This window comes from Cucumis melo, chromosome 11 (assembly GCF_025177605.1).
Source record: "Cucumis melo cultivar AY chromosome 11, USDA_Cmelo_AY_1.0, whole genome shotgun sequence".
NCBI lineage: Eukaryota > Viridiplantae > Streptophyta > Magnoliopsida > Cucurbitales > Cucurbitaceae > Cucumis > Cucumis melo.
The window spans coordinates 20,956,558-20,980,954 of NC_066867.1; the positions used below are offsets into that span (position 1 = coordinate 20,956,558).

Genomic DNA, 24,397 nt, shown 5'->3' on the forward strand with positions numbered 1-24,397 from the left:
CCTCGAATAATTTAAACTGTAATGGACAAAGATAGGGTAGAGTTTTCAGTGCCCTAATATTGCCATTATTTTAGAAATCAACAAAAACAGCTCTATTCTAAGGTATAACCTCCGTGGTTAACATATCAATTACCATTCATGATTTGATTTTTTTACCTCACAATAAAACTAAAACTATTTATTTATTTTTTAAAAGTATATTTTTCTCTAACTTTCCGGTCTGCCAATCTTGTGGTACATATGGTTTACACGCACTTACGAGTCTTTGACCTTCCCCAACCCGAGCACAAATTGTTCATGCATATATTCTCGATCACCACCTTAGAAATTGAAATTCGAATCCCCACCTTCACTCCACCATCTTCAACTCAAAACACAAACCAAACAAAGGGGAGGATCTAAATGAGCACCCCCAGCAAGTTAGTTAAATAGTTATTTCTTTCATTTTGACATCCGAGAGTGTTTAGACTATCTAACGTGTACCTTGACTAATCTCACAGCTACAACATTTGAGTGTCAAACGATTAATGGAATAGGTGGCCGCCATAGATTAAACTCAACTTCTTAGTTAGTAATTGATACATGTCTCCTCTTTTACAACTAGATCAACCTTGATGGTCGGTTAAATAGCTTTTGAAGTCGACTTCAAGGTTAGAGGTTCGATCCTCCTTGCCCATGCTTTAATTCAACATCTTTACCAAAAAAAAAAACCCTAAATTTACTCCCGAAGTGTAATTTTGAGCAGGGACCGAGATGATATGCAGATTCTTCTACGTTAAACTCTTAGAAGAAAGAACCCAAACGATTCAAAAAATGATCTAAAAACTAGTTCATTTTCTCTCTGAACATTTCCACATTGTTATAAACTGCCATTGGAGATGTTAAATAATAACGGAAGCTCCTATCTTGGGAAGAAAGTAGAGCGAAGCCATAACAGAATGCAAGTTCCAAAAGAATAAAAGATTATTCTTCAAGAGATCATCTGCTAACAACACTAAGGATATCGAGGAAAAGGGGTCAAGAAAATACCTTTTTGTGTGTACAAGAACAAAAGAGAAAAAAATCCGATCAAAGCCTGAAAGTTAACATACTCCAAAAGCTTCTACCATAATTTGGACATGGCAGAATCATTCTGCTGCATCCGAATCCTCACCTGCCTCCACCCCTGTCACAAAATGAAGAAGATGTTAATGGAAGAACTACAATCTCTCTCTCTCTCTGTTAACTAACTTCAGTGTGTGTGTTTTGTTTTTTGGTGTAAAAAACCGAGCTTCGAGAATGGATTCCAATCCAAAAGAATTATGCAAAGACAAAAATTGTTAAAAGTTCGACTAAAGATCAGCGTACTGATGTGTTAAACCTCACCACCTCCCACACTTCTACTGTTCCTCTCGAGCCACATTCCCAATAAAACAGCAGAAAAAAAAGCTTGCCACAAGATTCTCTTATTTATCACAAATGCGAAAGTTCATCCAGATACCTTCCATTTAAATGTGAAATAGTGGAAAGACAAACGAGAAGACGTTAATGGAAAAATTAACACTCCTACAATCTAGACAACTAAACAGATAAACTGATGAAAGTAACCTTCATATACTTGATATTCAGAAAGTATAAACCAAATGATTAACGAACTGGGATACAATTTCTGTGCTGCGTTTTATGTGAAAAAAGGGAAGTAGCAGCAAGAAAGAGAAATGTTAAAAAAGCAAAGGTTTTATGGTGAAGAAAGGCAAATATCCATCCTGAATTAGCTTTTCCACTTCAATACTCCTCTAATAATTCAAACAGAAATGAAACAAGACAAAGAATGTAAGAAATCTGAACAAAAATGGATTTTACAGAATGACAATGCAAATTTTAAGAGAAACAGAACCAAAACCAGAATCCATAGTATAATTCTAAGGCAACCCATCATAAAAGGGTATTGACGAAATCAAGAATTCAAGAAGAAGATGACACTGTAATATGATTTGAATGTTGAATTAAACAAAGTTCAAGTATGGAACGATGATGCAAGCTCTTAAAGCAGTTCATCATTTCTTAATTGAATAATTGAATTGGAGAAAGGCAAGAAAATCAACCTTCTTCTTCTTCTTCTTCTTCTTCTTCTTCTTCTTCTTCTTCTTCTTCTTCTTCGATTCCTTCTTCGTAATTAATTCCATATCTCTCATTCAGATAATCTACCGCCGCCGGCGTCAAAACCAACTTATCGGAATCCAAAATATCAAACAAATTCAGCGTCCTCGGCGTCAACAACTTCAACGTTCCAATATTACGGCTAGATAATCGCACATTATCAGAAACCTCCGTCATTAAGAACAACGATTTCTCCTTCGGATCAATTCCCCAACGTTTCAGCGCAGCAATAAATTCTTTAGTTTTCGGCTTCTCAAACTTATCCCCAAATTCCTCCACCACTATCGTATTAACCGCCGCACTAGCCACGGCCGTCGATATCGCCAGTCTCTTCTCCTTTCTGTTGATCTTAATCGACCAATCTCTAGGTTTCGGCCCGAAGACCACCCCTCCACCTGGCCGGAGAGGAGTACGCATCGAACCGCGACGAGCCTTCCCGGTTTTCTTCTGCTGGTAGGGCTTTTTACCGCCTCCACTAACCTCAGCTCGAGTGAGAGTCGAGGCAGTCCCACGGCGCTTGTTTTGTTGATCAGTGATAATGGCGCGGTGAACGACGGCGCGGGCGGTTTCCGGCGGAGCGGATTTGAGGTCGAGGTAGGTTTCACCGACTTTTTCGCCGGTGAAGGAGAGGACGGGAAGAGTAGCGAGTTCGGAGGAGATGGATAGGGGTTTGGTTTGGGGTTTAAGAGAATTGGGTTTGCAATTGAAGAAGAGGTTGGGATTTTGGTGTTTTGGGGAAGAAAGGAAGACGGATGAAGTGAAGAATGAGAGGGAGGATGGCGAAGTGGAGGCCGCCATTGTTGGTGCGAATGAAGAGCTTCGAGGCGATGTGTTGCGTTCTCAATGGACGTCGCTCGTTATCCACTACCGCTGGAGATCAGTGGCAAACTAGTAAAATACCATTTTTGTCCCTTTTTCAAATAAATAAAAAAGATAAAAACAATTGAGTAATTTTTATTTTAAATTTAGTAATTTGTATCCTTTTCCATTTTTAAAAAAAGAAATTAAATTGTAAACTGAATTATGTGTACCAAAGGTCAAAGTTGTAGTGAATTTTTAAGCCATTTATGGAATCGAATTCTTTTATGCACAAGCGATAGATCTTTGAAGACTTTTCTTCTCACGTAAATGATCCCTTCCACTACCCTCGATGAACCCCTGCAATCTTCTCTACATGAATCAACAAGACACCATCAAAGGAAAAATCACCTCTTGAGGCTTGGGGGTGCCTTTTTCCAAAGTACAACATGGAACGGAAGAAAACTTTTGTGAGAGGGGATTGATTTTTCTTTTCTAATTAAATGAAAGTTTTCACTCTTCTTTAGGTTTTAGTGTCCAATTGCTTAGTCATAATTACATGACCGTTTAGACATAAATATGCAATCGCTTAAAAAAAGGTACACAATCGTTTATAAATAATTCACTGACAAACTAAATAACATGTAAAATGTCATTTTTACCGTTGGTGATATAAATAAGGTTGAATCCCAATCGAGCGATCCTCATTTGCTTCGTTTTCTTCTCATTTGCGTTCTCTATTCACTCTCAACACTCATCGTTCTTCTTCACTTTTCTTATTCCCTTCGTTAGCAAGAAAAGTCTTCGTCCCTTGGTTCCATGTACTTTAACTATTCATCTAAACCTAGAATAAAACCTATCATTTGAACATAGAAACATGATCTCTTAACCTAAAATCACTACAAGAAAAAACTCATTTCCCGACGATGAGATCATCCAAAATGTTCAAAAAAGTGTCTGGAGTTAAATTCCTGATGATGAAACTGTCGTCGGAAGTTTGGTTGGGATATCCCATCAAGAGACCATCTCGCGGCGCTCAAATATCATCTATCATGCAAAAGATTGTTGAGAGTTTGAATTCTTTTTTGAAAAAAAAATACCTTCTATTATTACTTTTATTTTATTTTTTTAATTTTTGTAGCCTAAAATTTTGAACTCAAATCAATAATAATATTAAGCAAATTGTATTCATACATTCAAATCAAACTTGTATCATGACAATTAAAATGCAAAAAATTTCATCTCATAATTGAAATTTTGTAATTCATTACCTAACAAAGTAATTTCTCTGTTTATAATTTCATCTCATAATCAAACTTGCATCTTTATAATTCATTACCTAACACATTTGGTTATATCTAGTACTATGAAAAAAATCACAAAGTAATTTCTCTGCCGTGTAAATAAAATAGAAGATTCACCAACAAAAAAGAAATAAGCTAGAGAGAATGGAGTCATTTACTATATTCTTACAAAGTTAATTAATAGACCATTAGAAAATCTTCAACATAGCCTTCAAGATATAGATAAGTTCATTTTCAATGTTCATGGAAAGCATAGAATTAATCAAAGTCATACCAAGTCTAAAGAAGGCTGGAAGGCCTTGAATCAAAGTAAATATGGACAAACATTAGAGAGAACCCACATTTCCCTTCTCAAATTCACCCCCTTGTATCATGAAATCTTTGATTACACGATGAAAGGTGTAGAACCTTTGAATCCAAAGCCCTTCTCTCCTAATAAGGTTAGTAAAGTTAATAACATCCAGAGCTGACTTGAATTTCCATGTGTAAGAGGTAAAGTCGTCTCATGATAGATTAGATATAATACCTGTGCAAAGAGCACGGAAATTCTCTGCCGTTTTGGGGACATCAATCACAATCCTCCCAGCAAGCTTCCCTACTGGATTACCAATACTAACATCAAAATACACCTTGTTTGCAACTTTCTCTTGTAAAGGAGGTACCTAAAAGCAAAGAAAAGAATACCAATGTCGCCATTTTCAATGTAAGTAGCAACTAGTTGAACACAAAATCAGTATGATCGTTCTTTATATTGGTTACCTCACCACCTAGTTCGGACGGAGCTACGAACAACAATCCTCTAAGACAAGGGGTGGGTTAAAAGAAGCTGCGAGAGAAGGAAAGTGCAAGAAACCGAATAGAAAACTGGAGGAGGACGGCAATTGAAGCGTATGAAGCTTAACCGAATTAGAGGGCACCTGAAGTTTTGGTATCGGAACCAGATGCGAATGCAACATTGGAGCGGCGGTGACAGAGGAAGAGAAGGAGCGGCGGGGTTGGTGTGCCTGTGAACGTGACGGTGTTGTGAGGGGAGATGGAAAGTGAAAATTTATGGTAAAAACTGTTCGGTTTGGTCTCATACATATACATTTTTTGTTTATGTAAGATTAATACTAGCTTAGGTCTCACTAAAAATTGAATTATCTCACTTGCATGTTTATAATACGACAACTTTAAATCATACACTTACACCACTTAGTAACATTTACAAAATGGGTCATATCTATAATGTTGTCACCATAAGGTACTCAATCTTACCATATACTATAAACTTTTTAGATTATTACTTGATCATGATTGAACTATATGTTTAGCACATATATTGTTCAAACTAAGTTACATTAAATAATCATAGATCTTTGTAGTGCAAGACCAATGAATAAAATACCTCTTTATTTTATTAAAAAAATGTTCACAAACATAAAGAATACAAGCTTCAAGATTTAAGAAGTAAATCTATGTTCATCATTTAAGACATAAATCTAGATACATCTACATTTATTTTATTTTATTCTATTTTATTTTTGTTTTACATCATATCTAGAATAGATGTTGATTAGAATGAGAATTTTCAGATAAACCAATAGTATAGAAAAATTTTCTAAAAAAGAAAAGGTAAAATTAGAGGGAATAATCTCTACCTGACGCCAGGATTATAATAGAAGCAACAGTTATCCAATGCATCATATGAGATTGACATGTGTCACAATGTTGTTAAGTAAATATTACAGGGTTAAAATCAAGGTCAAAATTGGTATTGATGAACAAAAAATCATGTGTGAACGTATCAAATAATTTGAATTCGATATGAGAAAATCCTGATATTTTATTGAGATTTACATTTAAATTGTAATCTTGTTTGGAGTCTCAAACTTCAAAGTGAATAAAGAAGTAGTTTACTCAAGGAAAATTCCATTGTTCACTTTCAAATATGTGATTATATTAAGAGAAATCGTGTGTCTATTCTACTAATCCATGTATTTAAATTGTTTCAGGAGTGCTCTATTCCTTTTTTTTTTTATTATCTCTAACTTAGTTTTGAATGTTGTAATTGTAGTGATTGAGTTTGGAAAACATGATTTTGTGAAAGAGAAAAGAACAACAATAACCACAATATTACCATTCTTTCTAAATATTGAGCATTGAATATCGATTAGTGAGTATTATAGTATGAAGAATCGAGTATCAAACATATAACATACAACATTAAATATCGAATATCAAGTCTTCGAATGACCCATCCGTACAAGTGCCTAAAATCAAGAAGATCCCGCCGAATCGATTATCGAACAGCTGAGTTCCGAAACGCAGAGTCCGAGCTGATTCCTTCGAAGTCGAAATCCGTCGCCACCCTCCTGGCCTAAGTTCACGGCGTCGTCTGCCCTCTCCGCGGTGATATACAATTGCTAGATCTCTTCCATTTCTGACTATTCTCGAAGGCTTGCATTTGAAACGAGTTCAGGTTTGTCTTTTTTCTTGTTTAATGCCGCTGTTCTAATTCTGAATCTAGATTCAGATATTCAGACTTGTTCTTGCTTCTTAGTAGGAATTTTCGAGATTTTGTACTGAGGATTTAAGATCTAAGACTTAGATGATGGTGAGAGAGGATTGCGGAGTTTATCACGAGAGGCAAAAGCTACAGTTGTGTCTCTTGCACGCTCTCAATAACCTATTTCAGGTATCTTTTCGTCCTCAACCATTTGACTGTGGAAGTTTCCGAACCGTTCTCTTGTTGCTTCATATTGAAATGTCGTTGTATCTTGAAATTGATTATTTGGTGTGTAATTAAGATGCTGATTAACGGAATTATAATGTTTCTCATCATTAAGAAAGAACTACGGTGCATAGGATTTCAGAATTAGAACTTATCCTCTCACTGTTTCACGATTTATTGCATTCTTTATGTATTTTAAAAGCCTTCTTGTCATTATATCTTCTATTTGCACCATAAATGTCTTTTATAACAGGAAAAGGATGCATTTACTCGAGCAAACTTAAATGCAATTGCTGAAAAGCTGGTGCGCGATGAGCCAAACCAAGAAACTTGGACGCCATTATCAATTGTCTTCAAGCCTCATCACAACACAGTAACCGGAAATTATGACATAAATGTCCTAATTTCAGCTCTGGAAGAGAAAGGGAAGAGTGTAGTGTGGCATGACCATCGGAATGGAGCTTCTACAATCGATTTGGATGGACCTGATGATACTCGTAAACTAATGGGAATTGTACTTAATGTCTCAGTTAGAAGGTTTGGTGGCATTTGGAAAAGTAGGCACTGGGTTGCTTTAAGAAAGATCGATGGATTATGGTATAATTTGGACAGTGATCTGCCTGCTCCTCATCCATTTAAGGACACCGAAGAAGTAAGAGAATTCTTGGATCATGTAATCAATGACAACGGGGAAATTTTGCTTGTTATGAATGACAGGAACTAAATCTTATCCATTGGATACTCATGTTTGTGCTGGAATCAAATGTAAAATAAGAAATATAGCTGGATTGCTTTGAATGTTTATTTGCTGCCCAATTTGCATACAAAATCTACTTGACTCGATTTAATATTTATGGTTATTTCATATTGTTTATAAAGAAGGGAAATGATTTGAAGTGAAAAGTAACAAGAAACAGTTCATGCCTAGAATCGAACCTGAGTGTTTTGAAGACAGGTACCGTGAGGGAATTTTGAATTTGCTAAGCTGCTGGTCAATCTGCTATTAGACGAAATGGCGCCTGGTGTTACAGAGAAATATTGTCTGTTATTTTGAAAAAAAATTCAGATATTATAGAAGCCATAGCACTCACCAACAAACTCTACTGGTCAAGGCCTAAGGGCTCTACCATCATCAGAGGTTAGCTAACTTTGCTTCAACTCTTACTGTGAGTTCTCAAAAGTTTATGTTATCTGATCTCATCATCACCCATACACCATTATCATCATTGCTAAGAACACAACCGCAGTCTTTTTGTCTGATGAAAGCCTATGTTATATATTTTAATAACAAGGATGATGCATCACCACCAAAGAATGCTTCCTGAAAGGGTTGTTAAAAAAAGGACAACTTTACGGACTAAGTAGATGTATTTTCCCAATAATTCTCTTCTCAAACTCTTTTTCTTCTTAAATGAACATTATAGCTTTAGAAATTCCCCCTTTTTCCTTTTTTTTTTTTTTTTTTTTTTTTTTGAAACGAGAATCTTTTGAGTCTTTCATCATTTTCTTTTTCTCTGTCTCCCTCCTATTTAATATTGACTTTGCTTCCTTTGTGATTCATAAGTCGCTTTCCACTATTACTTCTGTTCCAAACTAGTGAATGTTTATAGAGAATTGTTTTCACTGAAAAAGAATATAAGAAGAAAAAAAAGAATACGGAAAAGATAGACAAAAATAAAATAAAAAGTCTGAATTCTTAAGCATATTCTCTCTCCTAAACTTTCACATTTAAAGTGATTTTTTGTAGTCAATCTACCTTACTAGATATATTCAATAGTTCAACATTTGCCAGCAATTTAGTCCACTAAAATGCAATAGAGGACGAAATGATTATTGCTATATTTATGGTTTTGTTTATTATTTGATGCCAATTTGTTGATTTCTACCATTTCAGTACCTACTTCATGCGTGCAAAGCTTTCTATATTCTCTGTTTATCTTGACATCCGCATAAAGTTCATCATGTCTTTAGCTGTTGGATCAAATATTTAACGGTTGAGATCGTTTGATTAATAAAGTGTTAGCCCTTATATTGAATTGAATGACCCTCACTCTTGTTTGTTGCTTCATTGAAATTTAATACACAAAAACAAACAGAGCCTTGTTGAGAGTTTGCTTAAGAACGCTTGGTGGGCAGGCTGCATTTTTCAATCTCTCTTTTTCCTTCTTTACTTTCTCCTCAGTTTGGTATTCCATTTCATTTTAATCTCTCTCTCTCTCTCATTCTTTCTCTCACTCTTGGCTCAGACCTTTCTTCTAATTGGCTATGACGACGACAACATTGGAGCAGAAGGTTAAGAAACCGAACTCCTCCAGCAACAACAACAGAACTGGGAGAAGCACTTTTCAAAAGTGTAGATTTCGATCCCCCAAATCCCTTAAAGGACTGCAATTCTCTCCACTGTGCTTTCTAAAGCACCTAGCCGATAAAGTGACTCGAGCTTTGCATTTCATGGCTATGAAGAGAAATCGACCCCTTCAAAAACAACCTGTTCCGGCCGTGCCCCTTGCGAGTTCGAAGGCAATCCAGGTCCCGGCCACCGTCGATTCGCATAGAACAGAGGCTGTGGAGGACTGCATCAAGTACATCAACGCTTCCACTTAGCTCACACCAAATTCTTCTAAGATTTTCTCCTGAAAGTGCGTATATATGTCGGGGTTTTGTGGGTTTTAATGTTTGATATCATATTGGTGTGGATCATGAAATATATGATGCAATATGTTCTTTGTTTAGATGAAAATTTTGGGGAATTTGAAAACGTCCATTCGTCCATCACTCTCAATTTTCCATTATTTTTCTTTCTGTCATTTTATTAATTTTCATTCCATGATAGAACTTAAGAAGTAGATTTTACACATTTCTGTTGATGGGTCCGTTTGAATTTTCTGTTTATATAACCAAATTTTTGTTATTGGACGAAAATTAATTGTAATCGAGACTTTTAGTTAGAGATAAATTGAAAATTTGACCAATATTTAAATAAACCGAAAAAATTTATCATACTGACTTATTCTTCTTCCTTTTGAAACTCATACTGAGTCGAGTAAGATTTGTTACACATCGGTCAATCTATAAGTCTTTCTTCGATAATTATTTGAATTTTAATCTATATTCTTTGAAAATTAACTTCATAAACGTTTCATCTACCTATACTTTTATTTATACTATTTTGCTAAACTTATGTTTGTTTTTTTATTAGGTTAAACAAAAACGAATGGTCAGTAATTTTAACTTTTATTTCACCAAAATTCTTTTAATGTACATTATTCATAGTTGGAGGAATAAGCTAATAATGATAAAAGAAAAAAGTTTGCATTCTTTATACATCAAAAAAAGGAACGAAAAAAATAAACAAAAATGGAAGTTATATTATGTTATGTGGGTCATAGTAAACAATTTTCTTACTATTAAGCAAGATTTAAAACATGTAAAATAATAGAAAACAAGGATGGGAAGACAAACAACAAAGCAAAAATGACTATTATTAGCATTCATTATTAAGTAAACACAACCATAAGAAGCTCAATAATTCAAAACAAATGTCATAATAATCCATCTAACAAAAAATCAGTAAAAACATTTGTAAAATCAATCCTTCTCAAAAAAAATTTGTTATTTTCTAGTTGGATTAATTCATATTCCATCACAATTCCCACACTTTCTCCTAAGAAAATCGACATCATATTAGCAGCTAGATCTTTGTCGTATCAATTAATTGAACATAATAATGATAAATAAAATAAAGTAATTACCAACAATAATTAATAATGTAACCATAGATAGTATTGAAAAATAATCAATCAGAGCAACATGAGAAAAGAAAAAAGGCAACAGAACAAAGAAATTATATATGAGTTGAAATGGCGCCGCCGCCCCGCCGCCAGTGTCAGTCTTTCTTGGCAAAGAGACCACCAAAGACGCCGCCGTTCTTCTTGGGGGGGATTTGGACGGAATTCTTTCGGCCGCGGACGGTGCCGGTGCCGTTACCGGAGGTACCGTCCTTGCCTTCGACTTTTTGAAGAACAGGGTCGGTTTCAAGAAGCTGATCCTTATTCAAGCTGCCGATGATCCAATCAAGAAGGCCCTTTTCTTTCTTGCTTTCGCCGGCGCCTTTGGCCGCGGTGGCTGCGAATACGCGTCCGGCGGCGGGAGAGAATGCAATTGGAAGAGAGGCCATAATGTTGTTTTTTTAATTGGAAAAATGGAATGAAATTGGGAAGAGGATATTTGGGTAAAATAAGAGGCGATGGAGTGATGTGAAGCGCGAGCTCACCACAGGCGCCTTATCCCTTTGATTCAAAGTCCTCATTTTTTCTTCTTCTTTTTTTTTTTTTTCGTTTTCTCTCTTTTATTATCATTCTTTCTTTCTTTCTTTTTTGTATGTTTTACGATTAATCTCCACTAGACTTGGCTCCTAATTCGACACGTCGATTTTTCTTTAGCTTTCTATAATGGGCCCATGGGCCGATATGGTTATTGGGCTGGCCCATTAGCATCCACGGCGCAACTCCTAGCTACATTTTTCTTTTTCAACCTTTTTTTGGTAGGATTTTGTTGGATTTATTGTGACAAGGATACCTATGGTGTTGTTTTTGGCAACTACTACTCCAATCCCTATAATATTACAAATAACAAACAAAACCTTATCATATATAAATAAAAAATATATATTAATTAAACCAAACAAAATTCAAATGCACCATTCTCCACTTTATACAAATTTCAATTCAAGATTACTAATTCCCCCCTCTGGTGCAACTAAGAATAGGTTATTAGTGTATAATATTTAGATACTGTAATCGTCATTCGGTGAAACTACAATGTAGTACCTTAAACTCAAAGATTTGTGTTGTATGAACTTTAAAATTTACAATTCAATTCCTTTGGTTTCGAACTTTTTAATTCACAAATATACAGAGACTCACAAGATGAAATAGACTGAGCTAAATTTGTAGTAATTCAAAAAAAAAAACGAAAAAGGGCCGGAAATTGATGGGCTGTGTATAACGAACACAAACACATTAGAGGTCATTTGTGGGTCCATAGTTATTTCTTATGGGCCGGCCCATGGAGTTATTGGGGTCCAAGTTAATGAAAATTTAGAAAGGAAGAAAGGGTCTTAGAGGTGGAGAGATTGCAGACGTGGCGACAGCCTCTGCATTGGCACAATAATTAAGGGAGTTGTGTTTTATTGTATTGATTCCCACGTGGATCGCTGAATTCCAACTTTAGTTTTTCATTATTTTCAAAGGGAAATATAATTTGGTTTTTGTATTCAAAGTTAAAAGTAGTATTGGTTTTATTTGTATTAGGACACACAACAAATCAAATTAATTGTACCTCAAAAACAAATAAAATCAACGCCAAATATTTTGTAAAATTAATTATATGTGTAATCCTTGGTTTATGGAATTTTAAGATTAAGATGACTTTGTAAATTGATCTGAAGTAGGAGAGAACGGACATCACGGAAAATTAATTTAAGAGGTAATGATTATGATTTACTGCTTCCTTCTCTTATTATTAGCATTCCTCATTATATGATAAGTTCCCAAGTGAACCGTTAAAAGTAAAATTAGGGTTTATGAATTATTATTTTTTTGTTATTATTTTTTATTTATGAAAATTTTAGTAAATATCATTTCTTTTTTATGGAGAAGGACATCTTTCTTCTTATATTTCTATACGTTTAATCCGACTTGTATCATCGATACTTTTAGGAATTGAATCATTACGGTAAGGAAAAGTTTAATTCAAAAGGAGAAGAAGAGGCAAAAATTGGAAAAAAATATCATTTGACGATCCTTAAAAAATGAAATAAGCAAAGTTCCATCGTTGAGTGAGAAATGAGAAATTCATGGAAAGTTGCAATCCCCACAGCGTAATAGTGAACCCACACATCTTCATCGACGTTGTTTTTTAACCGAAAGACTGAGAGCTAACTATCAAAACTTTGGACTCTCGGGACACATTAGTTTCTTTAATTTTCTATATATGTTCCTATGTAAAACATTATTGTGTACTCTTTATATACTCTAAACTATTATGATTTGTTCAATGATATAGAAATTTTATAAAATTTATAATTCAAGAGGGAGAAAAACATGCAAAATAAAATAAAAATTCTAATTTCAAATTATGTATTTATAGGGAGATCGAAATGGACGTGTTTTATTATGTAATTATTTTACTTTTATCTTTCCATTTTTTTTTGGTCTATTTCATCAAAAGTCCAAATTCTCTCGTAGCAATGATAAATATGAGATTTCGTCTAAAAATAAATTAACAATTGAAAAACTCGCCTACAATTGAAAAACTAACTCTAGTGAATAAAAGAGTGTGTGAGGTTTTTCGTATGAAGTTTTTTTTTTTTTTAATTTACCATTGTTTTTATTTTTATTTATTTATTTACTATTATTGTTTATCATAGTTGGTTTTGGTTTCATCAACTTCAATATCATAATAAACTCATAATTTATACGTATCTTAAAAATATATGATGTATTTTATCTTTAATTCTTGAGATTTTATTGGTTAACGTTTTTAATTTTTAAATATTAAGTTTCTTTTTTCTATTCTTTTCCACTATAGTTTGTATTAATCTTAAGTAACAGAAGTGTTACATTCTTATTTCAACTAAAAAAGACAAAACAAATTTTTAAAAACTTTTATCTTTTAAAATTTCTAATACCAAGTTATTGAAAACACAAGTGAAAAGTAGAAACCGAAACGAAAGATTTAATTGTTTAATAAGTATTTATAAGCTTAATTTTTAAGAACAAAAAATGAAATTTAAATAACATTAACAAACAAGTACCAAATAAATCTAGACCTCAAATTTTGTATATCGTATTTAATGATCATTAAGATTTTGAACTTTCAAATTTGTTCGTAGGTATGTGCGACCTGTGAGATTCATAATCTCTCTAAGAAAAAACATGAAACCCATTATTTATATAATTGTAAATAAAAACTAGTTGAGTTAAAAGACAGAATTTATAAGTTGCATGTGACCAAACAAAAACATTTAATTTCATTCTGATAGCTACGCTATACTACACTACACAGCAGCTAAAGTAGTGGAGCTGCTACATATTATATCTGAATTAATTGTGTGTGTTACGTTTATTATAAAGTGAATAGCTAGGGGTTAGTTACATATATATATATATATATATATATATATATATATATATATATATATATATATATATATATATATAGCTCCTATTATCCTTCAACTCTAAATAATACCATTATCAATTTCACTCTCTTTCTTTTCAATTATTTAAAACCCACTCATCAATATTTAATTTTCAAGTTTGAATAGCAGTAGTCGATCAACTACATCTGAAATAATATTTATTACTTCATACTACCTTCCTTCTATTTCCACCTTGACATCTAACAATATTTCATAAGGAAAAAATTAGATTATTTGATATTTATACAAAATTTACAACAATTTATCATATCATCAATCTCCCTCAAATATAGTAAAATAAATAAAACCAAACAAACAAGGTTGAATATATCACAATCCACGGTCTTTGTAATTATAGTTATCTCAAATAATGTCACTAGTTTGAATATTTTAAAAGATGGACAACTAAGTTAAATTAATATAGCCTTAAAAAAAACAAAAGATGGAAAGAAAATATATTCTCTTTTTCATCATATAGGTAAATGACTAAGATATTGTAGGATAAAATATTTAATAAATCAATACATTATTTATTAAGTAGTACTAGAAAAAAAGAAAAGAGAGAAGTGAAGTGATTATGAAATTAAAGGATGGTGCGAGGTTTGAAAGTTGAGTTAATGACTGTGACGGTTGAGCCTATGAAACTCCACGTGGTTGTATGTAATTGGCATAATTGTGTGTTAGGGTACCTGTTGGGGGTAAGATTAAGGGGGAACACTTGTTCCATATAATTAAGCACGTTGACTGTTGAGTAGGGTTTGGTGGGTCAACCCAAAATAATGTCGGTAGCTTTTTCTTTTATATATATATATATATACATATATTTTTTTTTTATTTCTATTAATTAATTAATATTGTAATTTAAAAATAAAAAGAAAAATATTTAATACCATAATTGATTTTTTCTGTATCAAAATGGTGTGCCAAGATTTGAATTCTTTAAAACCATTTTTTTCAATTTTACTCTCAAGTTTGTATGTTCCATATACATATATATTGTTTCTTTAAATTCATTCAATTTATTTTGAGTATAAATATGATCTAGACAAAAAAAAAAAAAAAAAAAAAAAAAAACAAAAGTAAAATGGATCGATCGAGAAAATAGTATTTAACCAAATGAATTTTTGATTATTATTTATTATCAAAGAAATTCTATTGTAAGGAGGATGTTAGATAAAGACAATGAGGGACGTAGTAAGTATTGTGGAAGAAAGGTGGAGAGATAGTTAGATAGGATTTAGAGACCAAAACAATAAATAAATAAGAAGTTGGGTAGTCATTTTTACTTTATAATAGATAAAAATGATTTATAGTTACTAATAAAGTAGTCAAATAATTAAATATTAAATTATAAAAGATTTTTGAAAAATTTACATCTAATTTTGAATTTTATCGTGGTTAATTGGAATGTTTTATCATGATGCCTATATTATGAACAGTTTGTTAGTCATCAAAGTGGTCAAATTGGTAAATCTTTATACATCAAATTAAAGTTGATTCAATTATTCATGTTCATTTGATGCTAATGAATAAGATGATATTATGAAACATTAATGATTTGTCGTGACTAGATTGGTTTTCGTTATTATAAAACATTTAATTTGCCAAATTTAATTAATAGTTTTATAATTTTGAATCTTATTGTGGTTAATTGAGGTGTTTGGTTAGATATTATTAGTATATCCAAAGATAACCAATGTATCTAATTTGGGCATTTAAATTATACCAATTATATAAAACTAAATCTAGCATTAGTTAAGTATAAATATTGTACATTGTTGTGCCTCCAAAAGAAAAACTTCAATGTATAAGTTAATTATTATTTAATATTATATGAATCTGTATTGTATCTTTATGTTTATTTCTCAAAGCAATAATGTATAAGTATATCTATTTTGTAATTGCATCATCTGCTCCCATTTATATTCATTCGCATGCTACATCTATAATCAAGTTTAATGGACTCAATTTCTCTGATTGGTGCAAACAAATTTGATTATTTGACACTCTTAAGTGAGAAACCTGATGCACTTACTTCAACTGCTAGCAGTGATGAGGATATATCTTTTTATAATGCTTGGGAAAGATCAAATAGATTGAGCTTAATGTTTATGTTAATGATTGTAGTAAACAATATCAAATCTGCAATTACAATATTGAAAATGCCAAGTATTTTATAAAATTTATGGAAAATATGATGAGAAAGCACATTGTTTTGACCTATTTGCTAAATTCCTTGAAAGTCATGGTATATGTGCTCAATATACAATACATGGAACACCACAACAAAATAGTGTTGCAAAAGGACATAATATCGTACATTAATGAATGTGGTTAGAAGCATGTTAATTAATTTGTCTTTACATGTATTCTTGTGGATGTATGTATTAAGAACCACTTAATATTTATTAAACATAGTTCCTAATAAGTCAGTTCCAAAGACACCTTTTGAACTATGGACAGGAAGGAAACCTAGTTTAAGACACCTACATGTTTGGGGTTGTCAAACAGAAGTAAGAATTTATAATCCACACGAAAGGAAATTGGATTTAAGAACAACCAGTGGTTCTTCATTGGTTATCCAGAAAAATCAAAAGGGTATAGATTTTATTGTCCTAACCACAATACTAAAATAGTTGAAACTAGAGATGTAAGGTTGATCGAGAATGACGTAATTAGTGGGAGTTGGAACCACGTAAAGTGAAAATTCAAGAAGTTATGGTGGAAATTCCTTCATCTATAATTGCTTCTCAAGTTGTTGTTTTTGTAGTTGTTGACTATGTTAATAATCTACAAGAAGAATAAATTAATTGTCAAATGCCACATAATGATGTTATAACAAATGAACCTGTAACTGAGAGATCACAAGAGTTAAGAAGATCTGTAAGACCAAGAAGATCAACTATTTCTAATGAATATGTGGTTTATTTGCATGAGTCAGAATTTGACTTAAGCATTAATAATGATCCGGTTTCGTTTTCACAAGTCATTAAAGGAAATAATTCTGCCAAATGATTAGATGTCATGAAAGAAGAGTTAAAATTTATTAATGATAATGAAGTCTGGGATCTTGTAGAATTGTCTAAAGAAAGTAAAAGAGTTGAGTGTAAATGGGTCTTTAAGACCAAACGTGATTCAAATGACAATATTGAACGATACAAAGCTAGATTTGTTGCCAAAGGTTATACTCAGAAAGATGGCATTGACTACAGAGAGAAATTTTCTCTTGTTTCGAAAAAGAACTCGTTAAGAATTATTATGGCTTCAGTAGCTCATTACGATTTAGAGTTTCATCAAATTGATGTGACAACTACCTTTCTAAATAAGAACTTAAATGAAGAAATGTTCATGGATCAACCAAAAGGTTTTATGGTTGAAGGAAAGGAACATATGGTGTGTAAATTAAGGAGATTAATATATGAATTTAAACAAGCTTCTAGACAACGGTATCTTAAGTGCAATGATATCATCACATCTTTTGGTTTTAAAGAAAACATCGTTGATCGATGTATATACCTAAAACTCAGTGGGAGTAAGTTTAATCATTGTTATATATGCTTACTTATAAGAGATCTGATCATCTTGAGGTGATTGGATATTTAGATTCAAATTTTGTTGGATGTGTGGATACACGAAAATCCACTTTTGGATATATGTTTCTATTAGCTGAAGGAGCAATTTCATGAAAAAGTGCCAGTATGTTGTTGCTGCATCCACTATGAATGTTGAATTTGTAACATGCTTTGAGGGTACAATTCATGTTTTATGGCTGAACTTTATCTCAGGACTTGGAATTGTCGACGGTATTGGCAAGCCACTGAGAATTTATTGTGATAATCTTGCATCAGTTTTCTTCTAAAAGAAAAACGACAAGTATTCTAAAGATGCTAAACATGTGGAATTAAATACTTTGTTGTTAAAGAAGAAGTTCAGAAACAAAGAGTGTCAATCAAATACATTAGCACTTGATTGCACATCTATTAACTAAAGGATTGCTACCATAGACATTCAATGGTCATGTTAAACGTGTGGGCATTAGTAGATATCATTACTGAAATCAAAATTATGTTATTTGACACTTTGAGCTCATTTATTTATTGTTTTTGATTTTATCTTATGGTTATGTTCTTATGATTAATATATATATACATAAATGAATTATGTAAACCAAACAGGACATCGTCTTTGATGAAGACTTTTATTGTTGAATCATTATTGATTATCTTTATTATAGATCATATTAATAGAAGAACTATTTCAGTGATACACGGAAGGAAGTATGTTTATGCAATGATGTATGACTGTCATGATTCTTTAGTAGTCTCTTTGACTTGACATGATATCTTACGAAGTTTAATTTTGCGCATTATGTCTATGAACGTATATTAAATAATGTCAATGGGCCAATTGGGAGAATGTTAGATTTATTTTAAATATAATATTATTATTAATGTGGCCCAATTGCATTATATGTTATTTATCTCTTTCGGGTCTATTATTTTATTAGGCCCATTAGGTAATGTCTTAATTAAACATCATGATGGAAGATGTCTATAAATACAACATTAGGGATTGGTTCTCCCTCATTAAGTAGTTTATTCTTCTCATCAAGAAACCTAAATTACAGTTCTAAAGGAAGGTTTAAGTAAGAGAAACACAATTTGCTCAAGAACATTATTCATGGATCAAGGTACGTTGTTCTTTAACTAAATTTAATTTGTAAAATCATCTAGTTCAAAGATCTTGGTACTTATATTGTTATATATAATGTTAGGATTTTATTGTATAATGATGAAACTACAGTTTAAATCTGAGTGGTTGTGTATTGACTATTGAAGTTGTAGTTGAAAACTAAAACTATAATTTTACTTCATCTTTCTAAAATTATTTTTAATTTTTTTTTCAATGTGATTTTATTAATTATTTTATACTTATTAAATAGGAAAATTATTATAAATACATATTCTATTTTTTTCCACATTTCTTTAAGGTCTAAAGTGCCTCTTGAAAAAAAAAATACTACTTATTTATTAAGATTAAAAAAGAAAAAAGAAATTCCACACTTTGATGATGCAAAATCATTCAATAGACTAAACACACTTTAAACTATTGACTTTATTCAAAAGTGCCTTAAAAAAGAACGACTTTCATTTAAAAAGCATTTTTTCCAAAGTTATTCCAAATACACACTCCCTCCCTTTATATTATCCTTTTTTTTTCTTCTAATATTTTTATAATTTTGTTGACATTTTTCTTTGTTTATTATTTTATTTTTTTATTAATATATATATATATATATATATTTCCTTTTATTTCTTTTTTCAATTAAAATTGTCATTTTCGTCTAAAATAATATTTAAAACTGGAAAATTATGCACAAATTTTAAGAACTTTAGTGACATTCCACCACTAAGCTTTAAACCATTGATAATATATTTTAATTTGCACTACAGTAATGCTTTAATATTAATTATTTGTTAATGTTACAATACAATTGGAAATAAAATTTCTTTTTTTCAATAGGAGTTTTTATTTAATTATGGTTATTTCTTTTTCATACTAAAAGTAAAAGAAAAGTGTGATTAATTGTCTACGTTGTCATTACTCAAATATCATCGTTACAACATTTTCACAATATTTTTGTTATCCCACTTTATTGTTTAGTTGAATTTCACTATTATCATTGAAAATAATATTTCAAAGTTTCTATGTAAAATTGAGATAATCAAACATATTGTAATGTCTAAATTGATGGTATGTGTTAGTCAAATAGCAATGTTGGTTCAAAACGACTTTTTAAGATCTAAATAATTATATGAGTCTTTAATTTAATTTCTAAAGACATAGCTTTTATACTTTTAAAATAAAACTATAATAATTTTAAGACATCTAATAACCGTTTGTTTTTTCGATTTGTAGTTTTCTTTTAATTATATGTATAAATACTTTTTTAACCTCAAATCTTTTAACTTTAAATACAAATACAATAAGCATAAATTTGCCAATGAAGTTATTATGTTTTATCTAGAAGAGTTTTTCTCAACGAGACTCCATTGTCACCTACCTCGAAAAAGGAAAAATTGTTGGGAATCACTGTTCGGCGTTTTCTCAACGTTACCACTTTCAACCAATGAGTTATCAAGTCCAATTAACGAATAATTTTGTCATCCTCAACTAAATCCTAAAGGGTTTTTTTTTTTTTTTAATGTATATAAAAAAGATAAAAGTAATTAAAAGGTATGAAAATTAATTTTTAGAAAAAGGAAATATAGTGCTTTAGTAGAAAAGCAATAATTCAGGAGATACAGCCTTTTTCCCCACAGTAGGGCTGTTTCTGGACCAATAATGCAATGCAGCAGAAGTAGCCTTAAATCTCCTCCTTCAAAATCAAATGACAAATATTAAAATCCAATATTAGATGCCACACTCTTTTCCAAATACTAATTTTAATCGCTACAATTAAATCAAATCAAAAGTCTTTTTTGGAATATATTAGTAGGCCGTATGATTTCGAAGGCCCACTTTTTAAAGCATATGGCCCACTTTCATTTGTTTTATGGGCCGGAGCCCACATCTCCTTTATTAACGCTTCCCGTACACTTTCCATTTCTCGCGATATTAATAAACCGATAATTTCGTAATTGAATTTACGTATCATTTCACGTAATTCGGTTGACTTCTGAACGTTTTGATTGGAAAAGGTTAAAATATGCTGAACCCACTTCAGTAAAAGTAAAAAATCCACGGAAGGGGGCACCGAAATTTATGAAGAGTTAAAATATAAAAAAATGCTCTTTAAAGTTTATAATAGCTTTGGGTTAAAATGGTGTAAGAAATCCAGGAAGCATCGAAGCGGGGCTTTGGATTCTCATTTGGAGAGGGATGCACTGTGTCAGTTATTTAATGAAAGTAATTTTCATGAAATCCCGGAAGAAATAAAATAAAATAAAATGTATGTATGTATGTATCTATCTATATTATTCTATCTATGTTATGCATATAATGTTAATTGTTTGTATTCATATTCAATGTTTTCCAATCCATTTTTCCGCAACATGTGCCACTTGCACGTGCGTCTACTCGCACGTCCGATTGATCCAAACCTCACCGTTTCGATTATTCACATTGTTTATTGTAATAAGAAAGAAAGAAAGAAAGAAAGAAAGAAAGAAAGAAAGAAAGAAGTAAGGGATGATGAAGTTGCGTTACAACTACTCTTTATTAGCTTTATTCTTCCATCGCCCCCACACTCCGACATCACATTACCCCCCATTTCCTCTTTTCATTTTCATTTTCTTCATCTTCTTCCCCTTCCTCTTACAATGGCAGAAGCTCAATGCAAAACTCCCTAATTCCCTTTTTCTCATTCATCCCCATGGCGCCAATACTTCCCCCATCTCTCCCCAACAAACTCCTCCCTCTTTTCCTGATCCTCCTTCTCCACCTCGGCTGCTTCCTCCTCACCACCTCCCCCTCCCCCCGCCCCCGCCCCCGCCCCCGCCGCCGCCCCCGTCCTCCCCCCTCCTGCTTCAAGCCCCGCAACTCCCTATCCTCCTCATTCTCCTTTCTCAAACGAATCTTCTCCTCCAAAACCTGTACCATGGCAATCCAGACCGCTCCCCCTCCTTCCACTCCCGCTAGATCATCCCAGCACTCCATCCTCACCCTCGTCCAACCGGAGATTCCTCCTCCTTCCCCCGCCGTGGAGACTCATCCTCAGGATTCAGATATCACTGCGTCAGAGACTGATCAATTCTTCCCCCTTCGTAACGATATCTTCCCCTGTACTGCTTGCGGTGAGATTTTCCCCAAATCGCAACTCCTCGAACAGCATCAATCCATCAAACACGCCGTATCAGAGCTTGCCGATTCGGATTCCGGCAAGAATATCGTTCGGATTATTTTCGAAACCGGATGGAGGAGTAGAGAAAAAAGCCCCAAAATCCTTCGAATCTTGAAAATCCACAATAGTCAGAAGATTCTCTCCAGATTTGAAGAGTATAGAGAATCGGTGAAGGCGAAAGCGGCCAGACACGGTGGCGTTAAGCGCCGGGATGAGAGGTGCATTGCGGACGGGAACGAGCTCTTAAGGTTTCACTGTTCGACGTTTTTATGCGATTTGGGACAAAATGGAAACTCAAGTATTTGCGGGCAGCAATTTTGTAGTATTTGTGGGATAATTAAATCGGGATTTTCACACAAGTTGGACGGAATTTCGACGGTGGCGAGTAGCTGGAGGGCACACGTGGCGATCCCAGAGGACATCGAGGAGGAATTCAAGTTTCTCAACGTGAAACGGGCGATTTTGGTCTGTCGGGTTGTGGCGGGTCGGGTTGGGTGCGATGCCGATGAGCCGGAAAAAGACGGCGGAGGGTTTGATTCCGTGGTCGGAAGGAGTGGGAGTGGGGCCCAGTCCACGTTGGATGAAGAAGAGCTTTTGGTTTTTAATCCCAGGGCTGTGCTCCCCTGCTTCGCCATTGTATACGAAATCTGAGGAGCTGATCCTTCCTTCGGTTGACGTTTGATTGGTTGATTGATTAGTTTTTTTGCATTTTTTCTTTTTTTAATCTTGCTTTTCATGTGATTTGTAGTGGCGAATGTTAAAATAGGTACTTTTTGTTTTCTTTCTTTTTTTTTGGTTTCATGAAAGTGTATGTAATTATTAATTTATTATTATCAGTCTAATTTCCCTACTGTTTGTTTCACTGTGGGTCAAACTCAAATAGTTTGGTAACCAACGGTATGAGAGTGACGAGGTCAAGTAGAGAAATAGTTACTATATATATATATATATAGTAATTACTTGAAATAATGGAACTATGATAAATAATAAGATATTAAAGGCTCTAGTTTTAAGTAAGATGTTTGCTATCATTATATTTCTCTGTCATGTCATTTGTGATGGTATTAGAGGTTGGATCTCCCATATTTTCATTGGACTTTCTTCTATGGTTATTCCATTCTTTGGAGAAATTTTTTTAACATATGTTTATTTTTTCATGGAAGAAGCGTAGACAAAAACAAAGTTTTACTCCGTCAAGTTCTTTGTCAACTAAACTTACTATCGTAAATTTTCATGCTTGGAAAACATTATTAATAACAAAGAGAAAAACCACAAGATCTTGTAGAAACGTTGATAATTAATTAATGTTGTTTTGAAAGCAATCATTTTACTATGCACCTACTACAAAATCGTCTCAACATGATACAACAACCATTTTAGTGATCGGAGAATAACTCGAGTACTTGATCTCAACTAAAACTTAATAACACAATAACCGAAAGAAGAAAAAAAAGAGACGGTAACCCTAGAAAACCAAAATAAAAAATCAAATAAAACACTGTATTATTGTATAGCATATAGCATAGAGATTCAGTAATAAGATAACAAACATGGTTGAAAAGTTAATACAATCTCCAAATTGTTGAGGGTTGAGCCCCTACTTGGTTTTAAACTTTCAATCACACAATTTTCATATGTTTAATTGAGATAAGGTCCCCCGGGAAGAGTTTGATCGTACAAGTTGTTGGCCTTCTCTATAGGTGAGTTGTAGTAGTGAGCTAATAATTGAAGGGATCTGGCTGGAAATATGGAATCTTAATACACAAAACTTATAAAATTCAATGAAGTGGGTTCAATTATGCCTCTATCACGTGACAACAATATGATCCAAGATTGTAACTTTACAGACAAATTTCAACAAATATAGAATTGAAATCATTCTTCACCTGATATGTGTACTTAGTGAAGAAGAAGAAACCATAAAAGATGGAGTGCAAAATGTAGGGAATTTTCTTTTTCTTCCAAACTTCACGCCACTAAATTAGGGATTGGAAAGTTCCATTTCGAAAGCCCATCTTTTAGTTCTAATATGGGCCGGGCTGTTCAGTCCCAATGTCATGTATTTTGGGCCTAGCGCTTTCAAAGACCATTGAGCTTACGGAAGTTCAAACTTTACATTATGACATTTGGGGAGGTCAAAAATAAATTGTCCAATTTTAAGATGTTTACAAAGAGATTACGTTCCTATAATTTCTCCGACTGAATAGGATTATTACTCGATAAAGCAAATTAAGGATTTAAATTAGTCAACACATGATCTCAAAAAATAAACAATAACTAACTACTCTACTATATAATAAAGGTTAATCAAGGATATTTCCTCAATAAGCGAAGGATAGTCGTAGATAAATACGACAAAACTTTCAATTAATTCACTCACATATAGCTATCTATTT

General features: G+C 32.8%; 4 protein-coding genes and 2 long non-coding RNA genes across 7 annotated transcripts; 3 read left to right on the top strand and 3 right to left on the bottom strand.

Annotated features, from left to right (window-relative positions):
• Positions 1-945: 945 nt before the first annotated feature.
• LOC103502034 (50S ribosomal protein L4, chloroplastic) lies at positions 946-3,057 on the bottom strand. Its single transcript, XM_051079497.1, has 2 exons — positions 2,085-3,057; positions 946-1,165 (listed from the first exon to the last, which is right to left on the bottom strand). Exons 1-2 carry the CDS (start codon positions 2,935-2,937, stop codon positions 1,128-1,130), a joined length of 891 nt encoding a protein of 296 aa, XP_050935454.1. The 5' UTR covers positions 2,938-3,057; the 3' UTR covers positions 946-1,127.
• Positions 3,058-6,433: 3,376 nt separating this feature from the next.
• Positions 6,434-7,758, top strand: LOC103502098 (josephin-like protein). Of its 2 annotated transcripts, none has more exons than XM_017047645.2 (3): positions 6,434-6,702; positions 6,784-6,918; positions 7,208-7,758. In XM_017047645.2, exons 2-3 carry the CDS (start codon positions 6,832-6,834, stop codon positions 7,676-7,678), a joined length of 558 nt encoding a protein of 185 aa, XP_016903134.1. In that variant the 5' UTR covers positions 6,434-6,702; positions 6,784-6,831; the 3' UTR covers positions 7,679-7,758. The 2 variants fall into 2 exon arrangements, with proteins under 2 accessions (XP_016903134.1, XP_016903135.1); XM_017047646.2 differs by having other exon boundaries at positions 6,787-6,918.
• Positions 7,759-7,797: 39 nt separating this feature from the next.
• On the bottom strand, positions 7,798-8,346 carry LOC127144030 (uncharacterized). Its single transcript, XR_007815607.1, has 2 exons — positions 8,046-8,346; positions 7,798-7,973 (listed from the first exon to the last, which is right to left on the bottom strand). It is a non-coding gene; the product is annotated as an uncharacterized LOC127144030 (long non-coding RNA).
• Positions 8,347-8,371: 25 nt separating this feature from the next.
• LOC107992047 (uncharacterized) lies at positions 8,372-9,811 on the top strand. Its single transcript, XR_007815608.1, has 2 exons — positions 8,372-9,082; positions 9,201-9,811. It is a non-coding gene; the product is annotated as an uncharacterized LOC107992047 (long non-coding RNA).
• Positions 9,812-10,715: 904 nt separating this feature from the next.
• On the bottom strand, positions 10,716-11,220 carry LOC103502033 (uncharacterized). Its single transcript, XM_008465830.3, has one exon. It carries the CDS (start codon positions 11,129-11,131, stop codon positions 10,841-10,843), a length of 291 nt encoding a protein of 96 aa, XP_008464052.1. The 5' UTR covers positions 11,132-11,220; the 3' UTR covers positions 10,716-10,840.
• Positions 11,221-21,329: 10,109 nt separating this feature from the next.
• Positions 21,330-22,863, top strand: LOC103502032 (uncharacterized). The gene has a single exon (XM_008465829.3). The coding sequence runs from the start codon at positions 21,495-21,497 to the stop codon at positions 22,650-22,652; it is 1,158 nt and encodes a 385-aa protein (XP_008464051.1). The 5' UTR covers positions 21,330-21,494; the 3' UTR covers positions 22,653-22,863.
• The last annotated feature ends 1,534 nt before the right edge of the window (positions 22,864-24,397 follow it).